The 26,502-nt window shown below is 55.1% G+C and overlaps 1 protein-coding gene across 1 annotated transcript in view; it reads left to right on the forward strand.

The window, feature by feature from the left end:
* TECTA (tectorin alpha) overlaps positions 1-11,454 on the forward strand; it is a 30,006-nt gene extending 18,552 nt beyond the window's left edge. The window contains exons 10-23 of the mRNA XM_074162293.1: positions 216-826; positions 1,148-1,709; positions 3,148-3,347; positions 4,702-5,085; positions 5,716-6,002; positions 6,094-6,374; positions 6,534-6,644; positions 6,991-7,193; positions 7,843-8,006; positions 8,136-8,384; positions 9,400-9,562; positions 9,794-9,881; positions 10,508-10,624; positions 11,354-11,454. Coding sequence (XP_074018394.1) covers positions 216-826; positions 1,148-1,709; positions 3,148-3,347; positions 4,702-5,085; positions 5,716-6,002; positions 6,094-6,374; positions 6,534-6,644; positions 6,991-7,193; positions 7,843-8,006; positions 8,136-8,384; positions 9,400-9,562; positions 9,794-9,881; positions 10,508-10,624; positions 11,354-11,454 — 3,521 coding nt within the window. The remainder of the gene's footprint in view (positions 1-215; positions 827-1,147; positions 1,710-3,147; positions 3,348-4,701; positions 5,086-5,715; positions 6,003-6,093; positions 6,375-6,533; positions 6,645-6,990; positions 7,194-7,842; positions 8,007-8,135; positions 8,385-9,399; positions 9,563-9,793; positions 9,882-10,507; positions 10,625-11,353) is intronic.
* The last annotated feature ends 15,048 nt before the right edge of the window (positions 11,455-26,502 follow it).

The following is a 26,502-nucleotide window of genomic DNA, read 5'->3' on the forward strand; positions in this document are numbered from 1 at the left end:
CACATGGGCGATGTCCAAGAGGAGAAGCGGTTGTAATGGAGATGGGAAGAGCCGGTGGCCGGCAGGGTGCTGGGACTGTTTCCCCTTTTGCTTTTTTTTCCCCCCAAATAGGTCGCTGCTCACCCTGTTCCCACCTTTTGCCTCTTCCCCCACCCATCGCTGCCCCAGGGCTGCCGGAGCCTGGCGCTCACACCCCGTGTTTGTTGGCCCCGCAGCTCTCGCCTGCCCGGAGAACAGCCATTTCGAGGAGTGCATGAGCTGCGTGGAGACCTGCGAGACCCTGGCCACGGGGCCTGTCTGTGCCGACACCTGCGCCGAGGGCTGCCAGTGCGACGAGGGCTTTGCCCTCCGCGGCACGCGTTGCATTCCACGCGGCGAGTGCGGCTGCAACTTCGAGGGGCGCCAGCTGGCCACCAACCAGACCTTTTGGATGGATATCTCCTGCCACTTCCTCTGCTACTGCAACGGCTCCGACAACAGCGTGTACTGCGAGAACGTCTCCTGCAAGGATGACGAGTACTGCCTGGAGGAGAACGGCCTCTACTACTGCCACGTCCGCACCGACGCCTCCTGCATCGTCTCCGGCTACGGACACTACCTGACGTTTGACGGCTACACCTTTGACTTCCAGAGCAGCTGCGCGTTGGTCCTGTGCACCACAATCACCCGGCCGAGGGCCGAGCGCTCGGACACTTTCCCCACGTTCACAGTCACGGCCAAGAACGAGGACCGGGACACCTCTCTGGCCCTGTGGGTGAAACAAGTTGAAGTGGAGGTCTTCAATTACAACATTGTCATCCATCGCGCCTACAAATACACTGTGCTGGTTAGTCCAGGGCCACGATGGCCGGGGTTATTTCTCCCTGTTGTGGCTCCCAAACCAGGGAGCAATTCCCCAGGCACGAGGCCTTACGTCTCGCAATGTTTTCTGGGGGTTGGGAAGGGCGTACGCTCGGGCTCATACCTAGGGTGCCACCAGGCGTGGGTTTTGGAGAGGGCTTGCATTTTGGCTGCCTTGTTTTGGATGTAGATGTGAGGCTGGTGGAGACCTTGTTACGGGAACGCTGAGCAGCCCTTGTTTGTGTCCTCCTGCGGCAGCTCTGATCATTGTTTCTGCTCACGGTGCATCTCGTTTTCTTCCCTGCAGGTCAATGATGAGCGTCTCTACTTGCCCCTGAAGCTGGGCCAGGGCAAAGTGAACATCTTTGCTTTTGGCTTTCACATCGTGGTTGAGACCGACTTTGGGCTGAAGGTGGTGTATGACTGGAAGACCTTCCTCTCCGTCACCGTCCCTCGCAGCTTCCAGAACCTGACCTACGGCCTCTGCGGCCGCTACAACGGCAATCCGGAGGATGACCTGGTGGCCGCAGGCGGCATGCCAGCCACCAGCATCATCGACTTCGTCCACAGCTGGGCGAAGCGGGACGCGTTCTGCCGCGTGGGCTGTGGCGACCGCTGCCCAGCCTGCGGGAAGGTGGAAGGCTTCTGGAAACCCCAGCAGCTCTGCAGCCTCATCCCGAGCCAAAGCGGTGTCTTCGCCAAGTGCCACAGCAAGATCAGCCCTGGCTTCTTCTACAAGAACTGCCTCTTTGACACCTGTGTCGACGGGGGAGCCATGCAAACGGCCTGCAGCTGGCTGCAGAATTACGCCAGCACGTGCCAAACACAGGGCATCGCCATTATGGGCTGGAGGAACTTCACCTCATGCTGTAAGTGCCACCCTGCCTCTGGGCCCTTCTTTTCCTAGAGGTGTTTCCTGGGGTGGTCCACCGTAGCTGTAGCACTTGTCCGAGCTCACCCCACAGAGAGGAAGCAGAGCCCCATGTGGAGCTCCAGAGCTCCTGCTCCAGCTCATGCTCCTCCAGAGCTCCTGCTCTGGAGCTCCTGCCACCTCCAGGCTACTGCTCCAGAGCTCCTGCTACCTCCAGGCTATTGACTTGGACATGTCCCAGGTCCCTACAGTCAGTGGCCAGGGATGTCCCTGGGGTCCCCCTTTTTCTCTGCAGTTGATGGAGCGGTGGGCTAAAGCGGTGGAGTAGGTGTGCACACAGTGACCACCAAGCACTCCAGATCGACCTGTCTGTGGACCAGTGAGGACCAGTCTGTGGACTGGTGGCCCGGCAGCCGGTCCCTCCCGTGCTGGCTGGGTGGGGCAGCGGTGTGGGAATCGGGTCTGGGGCACTGTCTTCTCTTGGATTTGTTCTGAACTGCAGGGTGTATAGCAGGAGCACAGATGGAGAGGGGAAAGCCTCAAGTTCAGAAGGTATCAGCCATCCCTCCATTGTTAAGCAGGAATTGTATTAGTCAGCTCCAAAGGCAGGAGTACGTGTTTGCTCTAATGAAGCTGCATGTTCTTGTCAATAAGAGTACCATGCAATGTTCAATTAGGCTCCCGAGGAGGGGGGCCGGGAGCCTCTCTGGCAGCCAATCTATCTGGCAAATCAGATGGGAAGTAATTGTCTTTTCTAACAAGACTGAAAATTTAATTTAGGTTGTTCTTCCTTCTAACAAGCAAACTCTTGGCTCAGTAGGCACGGATCTCAGGGGGCAGGGGCAGCGAGGCCACCAACTGGCACCCCACATGCCGTGTCTTAAGTGGTCCCTGGTGAGCCAGCGGGGCGCAGGGAGAGGCAGCTTGCCCAGGCAGGGGCAGCAGCCCCCGCAGGCTTCGCACTCTGACAGACAAAAACACGTCCCCTGAAGCGTGTCCCCACGCAGAGAGCACGGGGGCTCTGTTTGCTGTTCCCTGGGCCAGCAAGGGCATCCTTCCCGGAGGGAGACATTAGCCTGGTGTCAGCGAGGAGGCTGGTTTGCTGGAGAGCAGGGAGCACAGGGAAAAGGGGCTCTTGGGAAACTGCGGTGCAGGAGCTCTCAGACAGCATTGAGTAATGGAGAAGTGTTGCTCAGCTTGGATTAGGCAGCTGGCAAGCAGCATAGGATGGAGGGACGAAGGCTGCCTTTTCCCTTCGGTTGGATGCCCGGGAGCTCCGGGTCCCTCTCTGGGCAAAGCGGTCCATGATAACCACCTTGGCGAGGGAGTTAGGTGCCCAGGGACACCAGCAGTGGGGATTACAGCCCTATGTGTGGCTGGTTGATTTTGTCCAGGGAGCTAATCTGTCTGTGTGTTGTCCTCTGCTCATGTTGCAGCCGTCAGCTGTCCCCCCAACAGCCACTACGAGAGCTGCGTGTCCCTGTGCCAGCCCCGATGTGCCGCCATCCGGCTGAAGAGCGACTGCAGCCACTACTGCGTGGAGGGATGCCAGTGCGACCCCGGGTACGTCCTCAACGGCAAGAGCTGCATCCTTCCCCACAACTGCGGCTGCTACTCCGACGGCAAATACTACGAGGTACGATGTTCATGTCATTCCCTCGGGGCCTTCTCCCACCCTCTTTCTGATATTTATGGGCAGAGACTCGTGCCTTGAGTGAGGACGGCAGCCAGGCTGGTCCCTTAATGGGCGTTGAGCTGTGTCTGTTTGCCAAGGTCATAGCCTCAGCCAGAACAAGCGCTCTGCAGGACCTGGAGGTCATCAGCATCACAGGTGTCTGCTGGTCCATGGCCACGCTTGGGGGTTGCTCTGAAGTCTGGTGTTGTTGCATCAAGCAAGACAGGGTGGGAAACAAGGGGCAGGGCATGCAGATGTCCATGGAGCGGAGGAGGAGAAAGAGGATGTGGGTTGCGTAACAAAGCCCCAGCCACGGCCAGCAGGATGTTTGTTGGAGTTTGCTGAGGCCAAGCTGTCTTGCGGCATCTCAAGTCATCCTCTGAGCTGCAGAGCATGTTACCATCGCTCCTGCGAGAGGAGTCCCTGTGTCGGGGCCGGGGTCCAGCTCTGATCTGACCACCAGCTTATATCTACTAGATGAGTGGAAAAGTGGAGTCGGTAAGACTTCACAAGGCGAGAGCCAGGTACCATGCTGGTGGTGGAAACTGGTTGTCGGTGAGGGTAGGGATGAGGCAGCAGCGGCACGGGGCTCTAGAGGCTCCAGGGGTTACCAGAGGCAGAGAGAAGAGGCATGTTCTCCCACAGTGTGCTGTGTGGCGAGTCTTTTTGCCTGGCAAAATTGTGACAGGAGCGTTAGGTGAAAGTAACTCGAGTGTCAGGCAGGGACGGGAGGGAACTGGAGGAGTGGGGAAGAAAGTGTGGTAACTGGGAAGGTTGGCTTTGATGAGTGCTAAAGTCCAGTACTGTGTGACCAGATTGCTCTAGGTATTACCCACGAGAGGAGTTTACTGTTTCACATGGAATTTACTTATTTGTATGTTACCTGGGACTTTGATTCAGCAGATGTTACTTGTGCTGTTGTAGTGGGTTGTGGTTTGTGTCGGTGAAACTGTTCTGCATAGGGTGTCTTTGCCCAGCCTTGCACCCGTAGGGAGCCGGTATTGGGGTACTGTCATACAGGGACCCTAGGGGACAGGTTGTTGGCTGGCAGGGTGCAGGAGGTATTTAGCATGCCATGGTTTTTGTGCGTGTACGAGAGGAGAGGGGTGTTGCAGTGGGAGTGGAAAAATGCAGTTGCCTGGTGCCTGTGGGTAGCAGGGATGTTGCAGGGGAGGTGCCAGCTGCCAGCGTGTTCTTTGTGCCTTTTCCTCTGTCCTCTCGCTTTCTGTGCAGCAGAGGGGGTTAAACCAAGTGTCTGCAGAGGGTAGGGCAGGGGTCCCCAGCCATTCCAGCTGATGACGGATCCTTCTTTCAGCCCAAGCAGCTCTTCTGGAACGGGGACTGCACCCGCCGGTGCCGCTGCTTCCGACGCAACCTCATCCAGTGCGACCCGCGGCACTGCAAGTCGGACGAGGAGTGCGCCCTGCGCAACGGCGTCCGCGGCTGCTTCAGCACCAGGAGCTCCTTCTGCCTGGCGGCGGGCGGCGGCGTCTTCCGCACCTTCGATGGGGCCTTCCTCCGCTTCCCCGCCAACTGCGCCTTCGTCCTCTCCACCATCTGCCAGAAGCTGCCCGACTTCTCCTTCCAGCTCATCATCAACTTTGACAAGTGGTCCTCGCCCAACCTCACCGTCATCTCCCCCGTGTACTTCTACATCAATGAGGAGCAGATCCTCATCAGTGACAGGAATACCGTCAAGGTGAGGTCTCGTCAGGGGCGGCAGCTCCCTCCGGAGCAGGGCCGTGGGCTGGGTGGCAGGGCACCAGCTCCCAGGCAGAGGAGGATGGCACCTGGGGCCACACAACGGTCTCCATCAGGGTCTCAGAAGGCTCTGTCGGTGGCTCTGCATCCCAGTGGAGGAAGCTTCTAAGGGGAGGGACGCGGCTGTCCTCTGGCTGTGGAGGGAGGGATGCCAGCTGAGATGAAAAGGCCGGCAAGAGGCAACACCGTCCACAGCCCGGGAATTTGTAGTCGTGTACCCATCCGCATCGTGGAGGTGTGGATGAAGCTGTCCTTTTGAGCAGAGGGGTATGAAGGGCGGGCTATTGCTGCGGTGTCACTCAGTCTCTGCGGGACACTGCCTATGGCCCTTCATGAGCCTCTGCACATGAGTAGGGTTCCATTTGGGGCACGGCCTCGTGTGGATGTTTAAGGGAGGGGGTGCACTCAGAGCAATCCATGGGCTGGAGCGGGGAGGAGGAGGTGCCGGCCCCTGCCAAAGACAAGGTGGCGTGTTTTCACGGCTGGGATGTCATGTCTAACACTTGCATCTGCAGGCAGAGGGGATGGGAGGGACGGGACGTCAGCCTCGTGTCCTTTTCCACTCCAGGTGAACGGCAGCCTCGTGAGCATCCCCTTCGTCACGGGTCTTTCCACGAAGATCTTCAGCCAGGAGGGCTTCCTGGTCATCGACTCCAGCCCCGACATCCAGATCCGCTACAACGGCTTCAACGTCATCAAAATCACCATCGGGGAGCGGCTGCAGAACAAGGTGTGCGGCCTCTGCGGCAACTTCAACGGCGACCGGACGGACGACTACGCCACGCTGCGGGGGAAGCCGGCGGTCAGCAGCGTGGTGCTGGCGCAGAGCTGGAAGACCAACGGCATGCAGAAGAGGTGAGCGGTTGGAGGGGGCCCTTCCCCGCCGGGCGGGAGCGGGGGCCGGCAGCGTCGGGAGCCCCCCGCGCGACGTGTTCGGTGCCCACAGCTGCAACGAGCTGCAGTACTCGCAGTACGCCGCCTCCTGCGACAACGTCCAGATCCAGGAGCTGCAGAGCGACAGCTACTGCCTGAAGCTGACGGACATGAAAGGCTTCTTCCAGCCCTGCTACGGCCTCCTGGACCCCCTGCCCTTTTACGAGTCCTGCTTTCTGGACGGCTGCTACAACCACAAGAAGGTCCAGCTGTGCGGCTCGCTGGCCGCCTACGGCGAGGCCTGCCGCACCTTCGGCATCCTGGGCACCGAGTGGATCGAGAAGGAGAATTGCTGTAAGAGAGCCGGGGGTCTTCAGGGTGGAGGGGAGCTGCGTCCCGCCGGGACACAGAAACGGGGAGAGGGGCCGGTGGGGCAGGGGGGCAGTCAGAGATGCTCCCGCCCCGGGGTCCGAGGATAAAGGTTGTGTTTGTGCTCTGTCTTGTGCTGTTTAGCAGGAGTGGTGGAAGATCCCTGCGTGGGCGCCGACTGCCCCAACCGCAGCTGCGAGCTGGACAACGGCGGGGAGCTGTGTGGGTGCATCGAGCCCCCGCCCTACGGGAACAGTGAGTCCTCCGGCCCCGGCCACAGAGCGAGTGGCATGGGGCATGCATTAGGTCATCATAGTGCTGGGGCTTCGGGAAAGGAGGTGCCAAGGGCCAGGACCTCTGTCAAGACAGAGTTTTGCCACCATGTAGAGTTCGGGACGGGAGGAGGTTTTCTGGAGTGGGAGTTATGGGCAGCTCTCTCTGGGGAGCACTTTGAGCCGCAGGGACGTTGCACGGGCAAGGTGTGCTGCAGAAGACCATCCTGGCCCATTTCTGATGGGCGGAGGAGGGACGGGAGGGCTGGCAGCCCGGATCCGCAGTGCCATTTGTGGTGACCTGAAGGCTATCCCATCTTCTCCTCTAGCCACCCACGACATCATTGATGCAGAGGTGACCTGTAAAGCCGCCCAAATGGAGGTGTCCATCTCGAAGTGCAAGCTGTTCCAGCTGGGCTTCGAGCGCGAGGGGGTGCGAGTCAACGACCGCCAGTGCCCCGGCATCGAAGGGGAGGACTTCATCTCCTTCCAGATCAACAACACCAAGGGCAACTGTGGCAATCTGGTGCAGGTGAGCCGTGGCACACCTGCCTGGGAGCGAAGTCGGGCCTGTTCATCTCAGGTGTCTTCTCATTCATGCAAATCTGAGGGTGGAGGAGGTGAGGGCAGCATGCCTTTGGGATATAGCTTGGAGCGACCTGGAGCTAAGAATCGACTGGGGTCTGGGATGCACATGTAGCTCTGAAAGTCAGTCTGGGACGCTCATGTTCAGGCCCACCCAGGTCATGGGTGGGCTTTGTAGCACGCAAGGTCTTTTGGCATGGGGTCACCATCGCTCTGCTGGCATCCTCGTCCAGAGGAGACAGAGTAGTTGGGAGGCTGAGCATGGGGTCTGTGTATTCTGAGCCATTATGCATGCTGGGACCTTGTTGGCATGGGGTGTATAGAGGCAGCGTAGCTTCATGCCAGCCAGGCAGTCCTCCTCCTCAGCGGCGGTGGCCCAGCTCGATGCCAGGGTTGGAGTGGGGGTCATGTGCTGGTGCAAGGGATGCTTGGAAGGTGTTTTAATGGGACGGGGACCAGGCAAAACCAGAGGCATGTGTTTTAGAGTAAGGATGCCCCAGAGGCAGCAGAAGGGTGGCGGGGCATTTAGGGGCATTCTTAGAAACAGGGCGGGAGAGACAGCCAGTCCCGAGTGACACCCTGCATTCCTTCTGCAGTCCAACAGCACACACATAGTGTACAAGAACACAGTGTGGATCGAGAGCGCGAATAACACGGGCAACATCATCACCCGGGACCGGACCATCAATGTGGAATTTTCCTGCGCCTACGAGCTGGACATCAAGATCTCCCTGGATTCGGTGGTGCGGCCGATGCTCAGGTAGGAGGCATACAACCCCTTCTGCCGCAAGGGCGCAGGAGAACGTGGGTGAGGGTCCGAAGCGAGGCACCGAGATGGGGGTTTGTCGCCTTTCCTCTGCCTGAGCCAGTATTTCTTTGTCATCGTTAGCGTGATTAACCTGACGGTGCCAACGCAGGAAGGCAGCTTCACGACCAAGATGGCCCTGTACAAGAACTCCTCCTACAAGCACCCCTACCGGCAGGGCGAGGTGGTGCTCACCACCCGGGATGTGCTCTACGTGGGGGTCTTTGTCGTGGGGGCCGACTCCAACCACCTCATCCTGATGCTGAACAAGTGTTACGCCACCCCCTCACGGGACAGCAACGACAAGCTGCGCTACTTCATCATCGAGGGAGGGTGAGCGACCGTGGGCCAAGTGGCTCGGCACACCTTGGTTTTTGTCATGTCTTTTGGGGAAGATGCTCAAAGCGGGGTATCACCAGTTAGAGAAGGGGACCTTGCGGTCAGTGAGACAGGTGACCAAGATCTGTGAAGGGTGGGACATAGGGGAGCCCGTGTCTTTAGTGCCGGAGTTAGTTCACAGAATCACAGAATGGTATGGGGTTGGAAGGGACCTCTGGAGATCATCTAGTCCAACCCCCTGCCAAAGCAGGTCCAGCCAGAGCAGGTTGCACAGGGACTTGTCCAGGTGGGTTTTGAACGTCTCCAGAGACGGAGACTCCACCACCTCTCTGGGCAGCCTGTTCCAGTGCTCTGCCATCCTCAAAGGAAAGAAGTTTCTCCTCATGTTTGAATGGAGCTTCTTACGTTCAAGTTTGTGTCCGTTTCCTCTTGTCCTGTCACTGGGCACCACTGAAAAAAGACAGGCCCCTTCCTCTTGACACCCACCAAGATCAGACCTTCCCTCAGTCTTCTCTTCTCCAGACTAAAAAGACCCAAGTCCCTCAGCCTTTCCTCTTAAGAGAGATGCCCCAGGCCCCTCATCATTTTTGTGGTCCTCTGCTGTACCCTCTCCAGCAGTTCCCTGTCCAGAACTGGACAAGTTGGCTAGTTGGCTTAGCATAGAGGTACCCAGAGGCCCCGTGTGTGAAGGAGTCCCAGCTGTGGCAAGAAACGGCTTCCATTGCATGGCTGATGCTGCAGGTGTCGGGGCATCTGTAGGAGACGGGGGGATGTGGATCGTGGAGGAATTGTCTCGGGAAGCAGGAGTACAGCAAAGTTGGATATGCCCGAGAGAGGTCATGCTACAGAGGCAGGGTCCCTTGTCCAGAGGAGGCGGTTAGGGTGGGATCTAAGTGTTGTGCCGTGGGACCCAAGGCAAGGTACCTTATGGGGCCAGGGGCGAGCGGCATCCTTCAAGGGAAGGTCTCAGTCGCGGGAGGTCTAAGGTGAGCATCGGTGCTTTGTGCAGATGCCAAAACATGAAGGACAACACCATCGGCATAGAGGAGAACGGCGTGTCGTTGACGTGTCGTTTCCACGTCACCGTCTTCAAGTTCATCGGGGACTATGACGAAGTCCACCTCCACTGCGCTGTCTCCCTCTGCGATTCGGAGAAATACTCCTGCAAAATAGTAAGTGCCAATGGACGGGTGGCTGGCTTTGCAGGGCGGCAGTTGACCCGGCATCAGAGAGGTGGCTGGAGATGGCTCTCCGGGAGGAGAGCCCCACCACAGGCTGGTCATCTCAGGACCTGTGTTCTCCAAGGCAGGGGATCGGGGTCAGGGGTCCCTTTGGGAGCCGACTCGGGTGGATGGGCTGGGCAGGGGCCGAGAGTGACGAAGGCGGTGTTTGTCCCCACGCAGAACTGCCCTCAGCACACAAGGATGGCCAGCATGTTCGCCGAGGAGTCCAAGGAGCAGATCCTCTCCGTGGGGCCTATCAGGAGGAAGCGTAAGTGTGTGTGACGCTGAGGAAGGCTGTGGTGTGTTGTCTGCCATCCAGGTGGAGCCCAGTGGGGACAGTGCCCAGGCATGGCTGGATCCGAGGGCACTGGGGCGAGGGAGCATGCATGGGTCCTGTGGGGAGAGGCTGTTCCTTTGTACAGGAATTGGGACGAGTGTAAGAGCGTTCGAGGGGGTTTTGCCGCCGGGAAGTGAGGCTGGAGGGTGTTCAGGTGCCAGTGGGATTGGTGTAGGTGTGGGCCACGTCGGGGGTCTGCTTTGCCCAGGGATGTGTGTTCCTAGAGACATAGGAGATGATGAGATGGCAGGTTGAGAGGTGGGAGCCCAGGTGGCGTGGGGTGCTCCATTTTTCTGCATGTGTCCCTGTGCTGTGGGTGCTCTCCTTGTCTTCCGAGAAGGTTCCCAGAGGGTTGTGAGCACAGGACTAGATGCTGCTTTAGGGTCATGGATGACAGAAGCCTAAGTGGGTCCTAGCGTCATCCCCATGCTATGTGTGATGTAAAGGTGTGCCGGCATGGTGATGGGTGGGCTCCTGTGGGCCCTGTTGTGGGTGTTGGTGGCAGCCAAGGGTCCGGGAGCATTTCTCAGGTGTCCTCCTTTGCTCTTTGTGTCCAGGATCGGACTGGTGCGAGGACAACGGCGGCTGCGAGCAGATCTGCACGAGCCGGGCGGACGGGCCCCTGTGCAGCTGCGTGACGGGGACGCTGCAAGGGGACGGCAAGAGCTGCAGGGGCAAGTGCCGGGGCTGGCGCAGGAGTCGGGGCGAGCGTCACGGGGGGCTTTTTCCTCCACAGCTGAGGGGCCGTAGGTGTGCACGGTATCAGGAAGGTGTCTGGAACGTGTGGAGTGTCACAGATAGGAGTGAGGCCAATGAGGGCTGACTTTGAAGAATCATAGGACCATAGAATGGTTTGGGTTGGAAGGGATCTTAAAGACGACCTCATTCCAACCCCGCCTGCCACAGACAGGGACACCTTCTACTAGAGCAGGTCACTCAAAGCCCCGTCTAACCTGGCCTCGGACACCTCCAGGGTTGGGGCATCTACAGCTTTCTGGGGCAACCTATGGCAGTGTCTCACCACCCTCACAGTGAAAAACTTCTTCCTGAGATCTAGTCTAAATCACCCCCTCTTCCAGTTTGAAGGGATTGCCCCTCGTGCTATCACTACATGCTCTTATAAGAAGTCCATCTCAATCTTTGGAGAGCTGGCCAGCAGTCTGCAAGGGTGGTGACGGCGTATAGCATGGTGGCAGTGGCAGGGTAGAGTAAAGCCCATGGGTAGAGTCCAGAGGCCAATTAAGGGGCCTGTGGGAGGGAGGCCCAGTGATGAGATAGGCCACTCAGGAAGTTTTGGGACCAGTGAAGTTTGAGGGGCCGCCGGGGTGTCGGGGAGGAGGGAGGAGCCTGTTTTACGTGTGTTGGGGTCCCAGCTCACGTGGGTCTTGTTGTGTTGTTGGCAGCCTCCAGCTCTTCAGGGGAGCACCGCGCCCCAGCGACCCTTCTGGTGGCAGCCCAGCTGTGGCTGTGGCTGCAGGCAGCTCCACGGGACCTGACCTCGTAGGTGCAGCTCTGCCACCCAGCCAAGGACTGTTCTCGCGTCAGCCTGAGTCTTTGTAGGGTAGGAGACAGCACCCCCACAGCGGCCAGGCTGCCACCGACTCGTCCCGCCACGTGGAGGCAAGAGAGGGATTTGACCCAGAGAAAGATCTCATGCGGACTTGAATGTGAACGTGGCACGTGGCAGCACCGCGACAGCAACGACCAGGCAGAGATGGATGTGTGTTGGCATCGATGAGGGACTTGGGGTTTTTATTGCAGGTGTCTGCCATCAATGTGGGACCTTTTTTTTTTTTTTTGCAGGTGTACGGCTTCGATGTTGGACTGTGGGGTGTTTTTTTTTGCAGCTTTCCATCAGCGATGTGGGACTTGAGGGTTTTTTTTTTTTTTTGCAGTTTGTCGCTGGGTTTTCCTTGTAGCGTGCGCTCTAGGGGGCCCACACCCCTGTCGCTACTGTGGGACGGGCTGGAGCACGGCCAGCCGTGGGCATCCTGGGTCTTCGGGAGCGTATGGACCAGAGGTAGGTGTCACGGCACGGGATGCGGGCCGGAGCGGCGCGTTGTTGTCGTCATCGGATGTTGTGCCACCTCGGGAGCGCGTTGCCCCCAAGCTCTCTGGAGCAGAGGTGTACGTCGAGGTGCGGGGCCGAGAGCCCAGCTCGTCCCCGTGGGTCCGGGAAGCCCGTTACTGCATGGCGGTGGTGAGAAGGTGGTCCCAATGTTTGGAAAGAGTTGCTTGTTGTTGGGCAGGAGCGAGAGCCAGAGAAATGCGGGGCAGGTTTCCATCCTACGTGTGCGCGTCGTGCCGCAGCGGAGTTTTTTCACGGCGAGAGCAGGGTCGGGATCCGTGGGCACGGGGCGGCATTGGGGCGCCCGGCGGGAGAGTCGAGAGTGGCCTGGGGGTGCTGGTGGGTGTCGGGGGTGGGGGGGGCTGTCTGTGTTGGTGTCTTGTTTTGTGTCTGTACTCTGTGAAACGGCTGCGTGGGAATAAAAAGTGTTGTAATCCTTCGTAAGCGGTGTGGTCCTGTGTGATGGTGGCTGGGATGGGGCGATGCCGGGAGGACACCGTGGCCAGAGAGAGTCCCCAAGAGGGATGGGGAACGGGGAATTTGGGGTGCCGGGCCAGGGCTGCATGCTCTCTGGGGTGGGTGGGAGCCCGAGGGTCCGGGTTGGGGCCAGAGGAAAGAGGGGCACTGTTCTTTAATAGGAGGGGGATTAGTAAGCAGTTGTAGGGAGGAAAGAGAGCACCCGAGGTGTCTTCTGGGGTTCCAGGGAGGGTTGAGGAGCCTGGTGGCAGGAGGTGGGCAGCAACTGAGCAAATCATCCATGCTTATCAATATCTAAAGGGTGGGTGTCGAGAGAATGGTGCCCAGGACAAGGGGCAACGGGCACAAACTGAAACACAGGGAATTCCATCTCAACAGGAGGAAAAAATTCTTTACTTTGAGGGTGACTGTGCATTAGAACAGGCTGCCCAGAGAGGTTGTAGAGTCTCCTTCTCTGGAGATGTTCCAAACCCACCTAATTGCGATCCCGTCCAACGTGCTTCTGCAGGAGGGGTTGGACTAGATTGTCTCTGAAGGTGCCTTCTAACCCCTACCATTTTGTGAATCCCTGTGATCTGCGATCTGGCAGCCAAGCATCCGCACGCCTGTCTCCGGGCCACTCGCCTCACAGCTGGTGGCTGTGGCAGAATGCAAGCGGAGGTCACCATTGTAGGGGAGAGGAACAGGAGCAGGGGTGGTCGCCGGCGGTCATTGCAAGGAGCCCGGGTCTTTGGTGTGTGGGACGGGCGAGCGGTGCCAGCGTGGGTCTGGAGGTCGATGGTGAGTCTTGTCGTGGTGCTGTTTGGAGAGGGAAGGAGTTGTTTGGAGTTCCTGGTGAAGGTGCACTCTTTGGGATGAGGGACCAGTCGCAGCCAGGGGAAGTCCAGGAGGGTCTCAAGGGGAGCAGGAACAATGGCAAGGGGTGGCTGGAGCAGAGAGTGAGTGGCGTGAGGGCCATTTCTGCCAGGGCAGGCAGGGGGACGGGAAATGAGGCTCACGTGGAACCCTAGGAGACCAAGAAGGGTCAGTCAGCTCTCATTGTTATTGGGGAGACTCAGTGGAAGGAGTGCCGGGATTGGAGCACGGGGCTGGGGGGCTAAAGGCCATTGAGGGTGGGATAGTCAGGCAGTGGAGGTGTTGCGCTATATGTAAGGGGGACATTTGATTGTAAAGCTGTTACAGGATGTGATTGAGGGCCTCAGGCTGAGGATGAGGGGCAAGGAACACCGAGGGGATGTTGCAGTGGGTGTTGACTATCAATAGCCCAGCCACGGTGTCACATCCCACTCTCAGGAAAGAGCAAGGATAAGCGAAGTCAGTGTTGTAAATTCCCAACGGTGTGGACTAAGGTGAGATAAGGCTAAGGTCTGTAATCAAGCATTTATTAGTTTCCCAAAATGATTAGTATAGATTGGAGTATAGCTAATCGGTTGTAGTTAAAGACAAGAGTAAAACAGTCAGTGTAATGAGAAAAAGAAAGGAGAGCTGGGGGGCCGGCCCAGACTTCAGGATAGCCATTTGTCAGGTTTTTGGGGAGCTATTGAGCAGAGCGCCCCGGGAATCTGCTTTTGAGGGCTTAGGAGCGGGCGAGCGCCGGTCGGTGTCAAAGAGCCACCTTTTAGAAGTGGAGGAGCAGGTAATTAAGGCACGTAGGGAGTCAAGGGAGAGGGGCAGAACAGCAGCCAGGGCAAAGGGGGAACTCTGAGGAGAGCTAAAGAGGAGTCAGCAACGGGGCAATCTCTGGGAGCGAGGTCGGGCTTAGGGGGAAGAGCACAGAGCTGGGGTTCATACATGCCGGGAGAAGATGGGCAGGTCCTCGGCTCCATGGGGGTCAAACAGGGCGAGCGTTGTTTCAGGTAACGAGAAGGGCTCATTGAAGGACAGGAGGAAACGGCCCCAGGTTGAACCAGGGGAGGTTTAGAGTGGATAGGTGGAAAAAGTTTTACCATGGAGGGGTTAGAAAGCCTCGGAGCAGACCGCCCAGGGAAGCGGCGGCATCACCATCCCCGGTGGCGTTTAAAAGATGCGTAGAGGTAGCACTGAGCCATATGGTTTAGGGATGGTTTCTGTCAGCATTAGGTCGGCTGTCAGACCGGAGGATCCGAGAGGTCCATTCCAAGCTAGATAATTCTAGGATTATATGGTTTTAAATACGTTAGTAGGAAGAAGCAGTCTAAAGAGGACAATGGGCCAATAGAGGGTGAGGCTGGGCTTGTGACGGCACGCAATGAGTGTATTATAGGTTCAGTCTTTAATAAAGCAGGTAGATTTTGGGCGGCCTAATTGCCCAATTTGGAGGACCGGGAGCGTGGGAATCGGCACTTACGTTTAGCAGACAGTGACATTGGGGGCGGCTGGCGGGGATCAGGGGCTGGCAACATCAGTCGAACGTTCACAAGTCCACAGGGCCCAACAAGAATCTTCCTAGTGTACAGAAGGATGTAGGGTGCGAGTGCAGTCCCCCGCAGACCAGTCAGTCTCACCTCAGTCCTTGGGGAAGTCAGGGAGAAGCTCACAGGGGTTACATTTAGAGAGTGAAGTAATTATTGGGCAGAGGGAGCGTGGGTTCACCAGGGGAAAGTCATGTGTATGTACTGTTATTAGCTGCTATGATGAGGTCACCTGCGTAGGGGAGAAAGGGAAGGGAGCGGCTGTAGCTGTGTTCTTTTTAGTCAGGCTCATGACACTGTCTGTCACAGCATCCTTCCGAACAAGTTGTCCCATAGCAGGAGGAGCGGGTTAACACCTCACCGGGCACTGAACCGGCAAAGGGTCCAGGCAAAGGGGTTTCATCCACCCGTTGACCAGTCACCGTTCCACGGGGTTCAGTGCAATGTCCAGGTCCATTCAATGTATTTATCACTGATGCGGAGGCAGGAGCGGAAGGCATCCTTTGTCAGATCGCTGATGATTGCAAACCAGGAGGTACGGTGAACCCTGTGGAGGGAGAAGATGCCTCGTAGAGGGGTCTAGATAGATGGGAGCACTGGACAGTGAGTAATGGGGGGAGAAACGAGCGAGGGGAAAGGCTGGATTCCTCACCGGGGTAGGAGCGCCGCAGGGTGAGAGTCTAAATCCGGAGAGGAGCGGCCAGAGAGCAGCCTGGCAGAAAGGGATCCGAGGGTTTCGGTTGGCAGCAGGGTCTGCAGGAGGCAGCACAGCGCCCAAGGACTTCGGGCTGATGTGGGTTGGCAGAAAGGAGGCTGTCCTGTCCCACTGTCTGAAAGGAAAGGGGGTACTGACGTGGACTAAGGAGAGATAAATCTCAAAGTCCGTATACAAACAGTTATTAGTTTTGCTAAATGATTACTATAGGTCTTAATGAGATAAGCGGTTAGGAATATTATAAAATATGGCACGTGCCGAGGTGTGCGTCGAGTTACTTCACAACAGGTATATGACAAGTTACGGCAAGCGGCACTGAAGGTACCTTGAGAATTCTTAAGACGAAATCCTGAAGAACTTAAGAATTCTAACTATTAATTAACAACTCTATGGGAAAAGAGAGAAAGGGAAAGACTTTCCCTTTAGACAGAGCTAGAGGGACTTAGTGTTTTTTTTCAGGGAATCTTCCCAGGCATAATCTTCTTCTTTCTAGAAAAAAAATCTTTCCAGCACGATCTTCTTCTGTGTTCCCCTTAGGGACAGTTATATTCCCCTGCAACGTTTGCTGAATTAGGACAGTCCAGCCCCCTCGCCAAGGACAGCCCAGTCTCAGGTTTCTCCCTTCTTTCCGGTGAGGCGTAGCATGATGTGCGTGGAGTGGAGTGCCATAATGATATATGGTTAAAACGATGTCTGTAATCTTTAGTTGCATATGCATGGGCATGCACTTTAATCGGCGTAACGATGCAAAAGTCCTTTATGGGACACAGCAGCCCGGAGAGCAGAGTGTCTGCGTGTCCCGCGGTCGGCTCCATCCCCACATCTTGGCATTCTCTGCTCCGTCTCCATTTCTGTAGTCATTCATTTGGAGGTTTGGCTTTGTTTTCGTATCTGTTTCTGCCAGCGGTTTTCTGTCTCGTGTATCAGGACTCATTGCGTGTTCACGCAGGGTCCCTTGCGCAGCTTTCCGTGTCGGTCCCGGCACACCCGGTGCTGTCCGTCCCACGCGTCTCGGACGTCCTAGTGTTTTGGAGCGTTGTAAATCATGGAATGGCCTTATGATGGTCCGCATTGGTTTCCTCTGGCACTGGCGTGACGCATTTGTAATTCTGGGTCTCTATACTCAGTCTGAGAAAGGCGTCTGTGGTTTTTAGGCAGCCTAGAGTCTGCCCGTCGCAGTGCGTGATATTTTGGTGTGTGTCGTCGCGGTCGACCGTAACTGAACGTCTACGTGCGTGCTGTGGCTCTTTTCTCTGCGCGCTCTTTGCGTCTCATCTGCGTTCTGTGGTCTGCATCCAGGCAGCGTCCCGGTTGGGTTCCATTGCTGGGCGAGCGCCCCGCATCGCTCTTTGCAGGCTTTCGGTACACGCTCTCTGCTTTTCACCATTCCCCTTTGTCCAGCCACCTTCGTGTTTTCTCGGTGCGCTCCTCATGCTGTGGGTGTATGTGTCATTCCCTATACGCGGCCAGGGCCAGCATCCCATATCGGTCTCCCAGCGCCTCTCCGAGCACGTCCACTCTGGGCGTCTCCGCGGTGCATCAGTCAGGCTGTCAGCGCTGCATGTGTCCGGTTGCATTTCGGCCGGAGAGATAAGGGGTCTTAGCATCTCTGTGGGCACGTCATAGTGATTGAGAAAGCGCCGACCAGGAAACATAATGGTCCGAGGGAGTAGAGCAGGCTCAGCACGCCTGCTCCGAGCGGAGGCAGCCGACTCCGTCATAGAGGACAGTCCGGTCAGCATCAGCCGAGGAGGAAGACTCCGGTGACGTTGTCCTGCGCATGAGCCAGCAGCCAAGGCAGCGAGGGAGAGGGTGGTCTCGGCGAGGGAGAGGGGAGGTAAGCGTATAGAAGAACGGAAGGAAGCGAGCGAGCGAAGTCAGGAACTCAGGGTGTCTGTCGGAGTTGTACTTTTGTGGAATTTTCCGGGTTTCACTTCTCCAGTCTTTACCGCACTTTGCCTGTCTGGACTTTACCTAACGTTAACGTTATTGTAATGTGTCTTATTATTTAATGCGTTTAAGTTTACTTTCCTTTCCTTTTCAGCACTTTACTTAGGTTTGGTTCGGTTCGGTTCGCTTTGCTCTGCTCTGCTCTGCTCTGCTCTGCTCTGCTCGTCTTCGCTTTGCCGAGTTTTACCCTACAGCGCTTTATTTTACATAGCTGTACTTTGCAGCGATTTGCGGAGCTTTGCCAGAGTGGACTTTACGGTACTTTTCAGTACTCGACCGTACTGTACTTTGTTGAACACTTTGAAGAGCTCCGTTGTGCTTTGCATGGCAGAGCCGAACTGTAGTTAGCTACACAGCGCCGTGCGGCGCTTCGCTTTAGCAGGCTCATTCTGACTTAACTTGACCTTACAATACTTTACTGGTCTTTGCTGCAGGTGGCTGGACTTGACTTGACTTGACTTGACTTGACTTGACTTTACCTTACCAAACTGGACTTTACTTTACCAAACTGTACTGTACTGTACTTTACCAAACTGTAATTTACTTTACTGTTAAGTCAAGTCGAGTAAAAGTAATGTGCCTTGCCTTGCTTTGCTTTGCTTTGCTTTTTACTTTACTTTACTTCTCTTTTTTTTACTTTACTTTTTGCTTTTCCTTCGCTTTGCTTTTTCCTTCGCTTTGCTTTTTCCTTCGCTTTGCTTTACTTTGCTTTACTTTTTGCTTTGCTTTTTGCTTTGCTTTGCTTTTTTTTGCTTTTTGCTTTGCTTTTTGCTTTGCTTTTTGCTTTGCTTTGCTTTACTTTGCTTTACTTTGCTTTACTTTGCTTTACTTTGCTTTACTTTGCTTTACTTATTACTTTTTACTTTTTGCTTCGCTTTTTCCTTCGCTTTGCTTTTTCCTTCGCCTTTTCCTTTGCTTTTTCCTTTGCTTTTTCCTTTGCTTTTTCCTTTGCTTTTTCCTTTTTCCTTTGCTTTTTCCTTTGCTTTTTCCTTTTTCCTTCGCTTTTTCCTTCGCTTTTTCCTTCGCTTTTTCCTTCGCTTTTTCCTTCGCTTTTTCCTTCGCTTTTTCCTTCGCTTTGCTTTTTCCTTCGCCTTTTCCTTCGCCTTTTCCTTCGCCTTTTCCTTCGCTTTTTCCTTCGCTTTTTCCTTCGCTTTGCTTTTTCCCTTCGCTTTGCTTTTTCCTTCGCTTTGCTTTTTCCTTCGCTTTGCTTTACTTTGCTTTACTTTACTTTTTACTTTGCTTTGCTTTTTGCCTTGCTTTTTGCCTTGCTTTTTGCTTTGCTTTTTGCTTTGCTTTTTGCTTTGCTTTTTGCTTTGCTTTTTGCTTTGCTTTACTTTTTGCTTTGCTTTGCTTTGCTTTGCTTTACTTTGCTTTACTTTGCTTTACTTTGCTTTACTTTGCTTTTTACTTTGCTTTTTACTTTTTACTTTTTGCTTTTTGCTTTGCTTTTTCCTTCGCCTTTTCCTTCGCCTTTTCCTTCGCCTTTTCCTTCGCTTTTTCCTTCGCTTTTTCCTTTGCTTTTTCCTTCGCTTTGCTTTTTCCTTCGCTTTGCTTTTTACTTCGCTTTTTACTTCGCTTTGCTTTGCTTTTTGCTTTGCTTTTTGCTTTGCTTTTTGCTTTGCTTTTTGCTTTGCTTTGCTTTACTTTGCTTTACTTTGCTTTACTTTGCTTTACTTTGCTTTACTTATTACTTTTTACTTTTTGCTTCGCTTTTTCCTTCGCTTTGCTTTTTCCTTCGCCTTTTCCTTTGCTTTTTCCTTTGCTTTTTCCTTTGCTTTTTCCTTTTTGCTTTTTCCTTTGCTTTTTCCTTTGCTTTTTCCTTTGCTTTTTCCTTCGCTTTTTCCTTCGCTTTTTCCTTCGCTTTTTCCTTCGCTTTTTCCTTCGCTTTTTCCTTCGCTTTTTCCTTCGCCTTTTCCTTCGCCTTTTCCTTCGCCTTTTCCTTCGCCTTTTCCTTCGCTTTTTCCTTCGCTTTGCTTTTTCCTTCGCTTTGCTTTACTTTGCTTTCCTTTACTTTTTACTTTGCTTTGCTTTTTGCCTTGCTTTTTGCCTTGCTTTTTGCTTTGCTTTTTGCTTTGCTTTTTGCTTTGCTTTTTGCTTTGCTTTTTGCTTTGCTTTACTTTTTGCTTTGCTTTGCTTTGCTTTGCTTTACTTTGCTTTACTTTGCTTTACTTTGCTTTACTTTGCTTTACTTTGCTTTTTACTTTGCTTTTTACTTTGCTTTTTACTTTGCTTTTTACTTTGCTTTTTACTTCGCTTTGCTTTGCTTTGCTTTTTACTTCGCTTTGCTTTGCTTTGCTTTGCTTTTTGCTTTTTGCTTTGCTTTGCTTTTTGCTTTGCTTTGCTTTGCTTTGCTTTTTGCTTTGCTTTTTGCTTTGCTTTGCTTTGCTTTGCTTTGCTTTACTTTTTACTTTTTACTTTTTACTTTTTACTTTTTACTTTTTGCTTTTTCCTTCGCTTTGCTTTTTCCTTCGCTTTGCTTTTTCCTTCGCTTTGCTTTTTCCTTCGCTTTGCTTTACTTTGCTTTACTTTGCTTTACTTTGCTTTACTTTGCTTTACTTTGCTTTACTTTGCTTTACTTTACTTTTTGCTTTGCTTTGCTTTTTGCTTTGCTTTTTGCTTAGCTTTTTGCTTAGCTTTTTGCTTAGCTTTTTGCTTAGCTTTTTGCTTAGCTTTTTGCTTAGCTTTTTGCTTAGCTTTACTTTTTGCTTTGCTTTGCTTTGCTTTGCTTTGCTTTGCTTTGCTTTACTTTGCTTTACTTTGCTTTACTTTGCTTTACTTTGCTTTTTACTTTGCTTTTTACTTTGCTTTTTACTTTGCTTTTTACTTTGCTTTTTACTTTGCTTTTTACTTTTTACTTTTTGCTTTTTCCTTCGCTTTGCTTTTTCCTTCGCTTTGCCTTTTCCTTCGCCTTTTCCTTCGCCTTTTCCTTCGCCTTTTCCTTCGCCTTTTCCTTCGCCTTTTCCTTCGCCTTTTCCTTCGCTTTTTCCTTCGCTTTGCTTTTTCCTTCGCTTTGCTTTTTCCTTCGCTTTGCTTTTTCCTTCGCTTTGCTTTTTCCTTCGCTTTGCTTTTTCCTTCGCTTTGCTTTTTCCTTCGCTTTGCTTTGCTTTTTACTTCGCTTTGCTTTGCTTTTTACTTCGCTTTGCTTTGCTTTTTACTTCGCTTTGCTTTGCTTTGCTTTTTGCTTTGCTTTTTGCTTTGCTTTGCTTTGCTTTGCTTTGCTTTGCTTTGCTTTTTGCTTTGCTTTTTGCTTTGCTTTGCTTTGCTTTGCTTTGCTTTGCTTTACTTTTTGCTTTTTGCTTTTTGCTTTTTGCTTTTTGCTTTTTGCTTTTTGCTTTTTGCTTTTTGCTTTTTGCTTTTTGCTTTTTCCTTCGCTTTGCTTTTTCCTTCGCTTTGCCTTTTCCTTCGCTTTGCCTTTTCCTTCGCTTTGCCTTTTCCTTCGCTTCGCCTTTTCCTTCGCCTTTTCCTTCGCCTTTTCCTTCGCCTTTTCCTTCGCCTTTTCCTTCGCCTTTTCCTTCGCCTTTTCCTTCGCCTTTTCCTTCGCCTTTTCCTTCGCCTTTTCCTTCGCCTTTTCCTTCGCCTTTTCCTTCGCCTTTTCCTTCGCCTTTTCCTTCGCCTTTTCCTTCGCTTTTTCCTTCGCTTTGCTTTTTCCTTCGCTTTGCTTTTTCCTTCGCTTTGCTTTTTCCTTCGCTTTGCTTTTTCCTTCGCTTTGCTTTGCTTTGCTTTGCTTTTTACTTCGCTTTGCTTTGCTTTTTACTTCGCTTTGCTTTGCTTTTTACTTCGCTTTGCTTTGCTTTGCTTTGCTTTTTGCTTTTTGCTTTGCTTTGCTTTGCTTTGCTTTGCTTTGCTTTGCTTTTTGCTTTGCTTTTTGCTTTGCTTTTTGCTTTGCTTTTTGCTTTGCTTTGCTTTGCTTTGCTTTACTTTTTACTTTTTACTTTTTACTTTTTACTTTTTACTTTTCACTTTTTACTTTTCGCTTTGCTTTTTCCTTCCCTTTGCTTTTTCCTTTGCTTTTTCCTGCGCTTTTTCCTGCGCTTTTTCCTGCGCTTTTTCCTGCGCTTTTTGCTTTGCTTTTTCCTGCGCTTTTTGCTTTGCGCTTTTTGCTTTGCGCTTTTCGCTTTGCTTTTCACTTCATTTGTTTCTCTGCTTTTAAGTCTGCTTTTAAGTTCACTTTGCTGTTTTCTTCGCTTTTACTGTGCTTTTTACCTCACTGTACTGCTCACTTTGCTGTTCCCTTTACTTGTCACTACCCTTGACTTTGCAGTACTTGACTTGTACTGACTTGTACTGACTTGTACTGACTTGTACTTTGCAGCAGTTGAGTTGACTGGCTTTTTTACTGTACTTTACTTTACTTTGTCTTGCTCTGCTTTTTCTTCACTTTTCTTTACTTGACTGTTCAGTAATGTGATGGGCTTTGTCTCACCTCACTTAGCTTAGTTGTGCTGTGCTGTGCTTAGCTTTGCGCATGTATTGCACTGACTGTGCTCTGCTTTATTGGGCCTTGCTTCACCTAACTGTACAGGACTTTGCCTTCGCTGTGAATGACTGTGGCATTCAGTGCTAGAGTGGGAGGAGATTGTTATGGGGGGCTGGTAAGGCAGGTGGCATGTGTTTGTGATGATTATCTGTTGGTCTTTGTTTAGAGGCCTGACAGTATCATTCCCAGGACAAGCAGGCCTGTGCACTGCGGAGGCGTCAATGAGCCAGGGGAGCCATCACCGATGCAGAGGGAGACACCCCAGCCTAACAGCAGTAGCCAGACACAGTGACTAGTCAACAGACTTTCAGCATGGATGGCAGTCTGGCATCCCACTACCACATCACCCGTCCTCCCTCCTTCTCCCCCCCCACCTGTCTACCTGTGTCTCATCCCCTCACTATCTAATTGTGGAGGTGCATGTGCGTGCTAGTGACAACTCGGCGCCCAGACACGGGCTCACCCAAAGGACAAGGACTCAGAGCATCAGCCTTTATTGGAGGAGGGGGCCCAACCGAGAACGACTTTCTCGAACTCCTTGGACAGTCGTTTCCGTCCCGTCGTCACGCCGTCCCTCCGCCCGCACCGCGGCCCCGGGAGCTGTCCGGGTGCTGGAGCCAGGCCGGGGCTCCCGCGGCAAAGCCCCGGCATCTTCCCCGCGGCGAGGGCACCGGGGCTCTCCCCGGTATCCGACCCCCCGGGCCGGTCCCGCGGGTCGCCCCCCGCCGGGTCGAGGCGAGGAGCCGCCCCGGTCTCCCGGCCCCCGGGCTGGGCCCGCGGGCCGCCCCGGGCCCCGGGGCCGCCGCCAGCCCCGGCGCCGCCGCCGGCCGCCCCGGGCCCCGGCGCCGCCGCCGGCCGCCCCGGGCCCCGGGGCCGCCGCCGGCCCCGGCGGCCCCCGCGGGCCGCCCCGGGCCCCGGGGCCGCCGCCGGCCCCGGCGGCCCCCGCGGGCCGCCCCGGGCCCCGGGGCCGCCGGCGGCCCCCGCGGGCCGCCCCGGGCCCCGGGGCCGCCGGCGGCCCCCGCGGGCCGCCCCCGGGGCCCCGGTCCCGCAGGCTGAGGCGAGGAGCCTCCCCGGCCTACCCCCCCCCGTACCGGGAGCACGGCCGCCGAAGGCAGCCCTGCTTCTCCAGAGCGCTGGCTTACCTCGGGAGGCTTCTGCCGCCGGGCTCCTCCAGATGAAGTGCTCTGCAAACTACCGTCCCTCTTTGCTCCGTCCCTCTTCGCTACGCTCCCGAAGTCGCTCAACCCCTCAGGGGTAACCCCACAGGAACCTCCCCCCCAGCTTCCTCTGGCCTGCCATTGGCCCCTGGTCACCCACTCAAAGGCCCCCATCCTCCTGATGGACACCCTGCCCAGGAGCCAATGGCAAGGCTGCCTCAGCACACCAGGTGGGCATCCCCCACCTCATCAGCCTAGGCCCTGCTGGGAAAAGACCCCCATTGGGGCCAGGGGAAAGCATCCTCACCATGATGCACATTTCTGGTGTTGCCAACCTGTCCAAAACTCTACACATCCTGGAAATTTCAGAAAGCCATTTCCGGACACAGTATGACGCACCTCTATGACTACACAGAGAAGCTTGTGCAAGGGTCCCTTTGCTTCAACACATCTTTTCCTTGTCTAATATCACTTTTCTACAAAATTACTCTGCCTGGCATACATGCCTAACGCTTTCTTACTAATATTGCATCTGCTCATGTTCCATCACCTCTCAAGCACGCGCTGGGACAGATGCCCAACCGTACACCCCTCTGGACTAACATCTACCTGAGCTAGGGTCATGCCAGACACGGCACAAGTACGCCCCAACACAACCTGTCCAAAACTCTACACATCCTGGAAATTTCAGACAGCCTTTTCCAACGCTGGAAGACATTCTGCTTCCTATCTAATCCTCCAAAGCCATTTCCGGACACAGTATGACGCACCTCTATGACTACACAGAGAAGCTTGTGCAAGGGTCCCTTTGCTTCAACACATCTTTTCCTTGTCTAATATCACTTTTCTACAAAATTACTCTGCCTGGCATACATGCCTAACGCTTTCTTACTAATATTGCATCTGCTCATGTTCCATCACCTCTCAAGCACGCGCTGGGACAGATGCCCAACCGTACACCCCTCTGGACTAACATCTACCTGAGCTAGGGTCATGCCAGACACGGCACAAGTACGCCCCAACACAGTTACTCCTACTGGCTGAGACGCTCGGTGCTGAAACCCGATCGACAGCAAAACCTGCATCCTCATCAGTCTCTACAAATAGCACGCCTGTCGCTCGCCGCCCCCATCCAGGCTAAGATATCCCTTACATGACGCCGCACGTGGAGGGGACGCTACATGCCCTTGATTTGGCACTTGCCAACCCTCTCTGAAAATACCCATCCGCAACCTCTCTATCCCGCCCTACCTTGCGGTACAGCACATCATACCGAACTGCCATTCCTTTCCAGATTGTCCATACCCTGATTTACTACTGACGCTCCGATAACATCCCTACTACGTCATATATGCCCCGATGGTCTCCATAGTGGTCGCAACCATCCCGCCCCTGACACCCTTTTCCTCCTCCAGCGACAACCCACATTGGGGATCATGATAAAAGCCTCCGACCCTGCCTTTATTTAGGGGACGCGGATCACGAGACCTGAACATAGGGCGTGTTTCCGGCGCGGTGCCTGATACTGTCCAACCCACTCCCTAGAGACCCATTAGGAGGTGACGCACCTCAACAGTCATTATGCAAAAATCACTACCAGTTATTCTGTTGCCTTGCTCCTCCCCTCGGGTACAGACACCTCTTGAGGCTGACTGACCCTGGGGACAAGACTAAAACCATGCTAAACAAACCATGTTTGCTGGAATGATAGCTCAGCTACGTTCATTGCACATCGACCGCCCTTTAGACCTACGCCCGAGTCTGGGACTGTGATGACGCCCAAATGGGCCTACAGTCCTCGCTGAGAAAGACCGTGGATAGCCGGTAGTGCCCTGCCACCCCTCCGGGCTCGCTCCCTGCAAGATACTCCCTTCCTCTTTCCTCCTTTACACATACCATCTGGCCATGCCTAGACTCCCCTCTGAGAAGGAGCTTCAGACGAGACAGGCTCTTTTTGGAAGCCCTGGGACCTACGAGACGGTCTTCCAGATGACACAGTCAGACCCCTCCCTCAGCTCGGTACCCTATGGACGCAAGGGTGCTCTTCCCGACTGTTCCTGATACACAACCACCTTCACGTTTATGATCAATGACCAATAAAATCCTGCCTTATATCACAACCTATATTCATCCTTCTCTCTCCTGAGAGCAGAGCGATGCACGCGACCGTGCCGACTGCAGCCCCTCGGGGTCTCACCGACGCACTGTGCCCTCGGCCCATCCCACCCCTTACACGCCTCCTGCCCCCTTGTTGTGCTCTGCGTGGCCATGTGCTGGGAAACACGGTGGTGGCCTCCACATTGGCACCCTGCGCCATCGCCTGGCACCCCGCTGGCATCTACCTCTATAGGGTCCCGTTCCTCGCTGCCCACATGCAGCATCCTCATCCGCCCCAGGCCACGCCACCTTCATCCCCAAGCCATTCTGCCGGACGCCTCCGGTAGACCCGAAGACCTCGCGGCCAGACTCCCCCGGGAACGGGACCCACGACGGCTCCCCGCTCGGACCGGCATCCCTCCGTCCCTCCTTCCCCTGCCTGAGATACCGGGGACGCCGAGAGAACCCCCGTTTCGTCCCGCGCGGGCAGGACCGGTGCCGGTCCCCGCCCCCGACGGAGCTGTCCCCGCGCCACGCCCCCCAGCGACGTCACGGCCCGAGGTGGCGCTGGCGGTGACGTCGCGTGGCGCTACCGGGGCCGGCGCCGCCCCTCCCCGCCCACCGCCGCGCCGGGACCCGCAGGCAGGTACCGGGGGACGGGGAGGGGGTCCGCGGGGAGGGGGACGGCGAGGGGACGGGGAGCGGGGGGGACCCCGGAGACCCGACCCCCGCGCTGTCTCCCGCCGACGGAGCTCCCGGGCGCCGACCCCCCCTGCCGCGGGACCTGTCGCCTGCGCCTCCTAAACGCCCCTAGACACCCCCCGGTGCCCCCCAGAGGAGCTCCTACGATCGCCCCATGACACCCAAAACTGCGCCGACTGCTCTGGAATCCCGGATCGCCCGGCCGGATGCCGCCGTGGACCCCAAGACGATGCGTGCCCTCCGAAAAGGAGCCCTCGCTCCCCAAAACCTCGCTGACGGGCGCGGGACCCGCCGTGCGTCCCCTCTCCCCCGGTGATGGGCGCCGGGCGGCCGCCCTACCTCTACGTCACGCGCAGTCCACGCTTCCTACCCTTCCAAACAAACGACGTCCCACCAATGGGCCTGGCAGACCCTGCTGCCGTGACCCGGGGGGCCGACGGACCTCCCCGCCAGCTCGCCTCCGTTCCCCTGCCGATCCTCAACGCCCTTCGCGCCGGACCCCTGCCGCCCCCGGGACAG

Source organism: Numenius arquata, chromosome 22, assembly GCF_964106895.1.
Source record: "Numenius arquata chromosome 22, bNumArq3.hap1.1, whole genome shotgun sequence".
NCBI lineage: Eukaryota > Metazoa > Chordata > Aves > Charadriiformes > Scolopacidae > Numenius > Numenius arquata.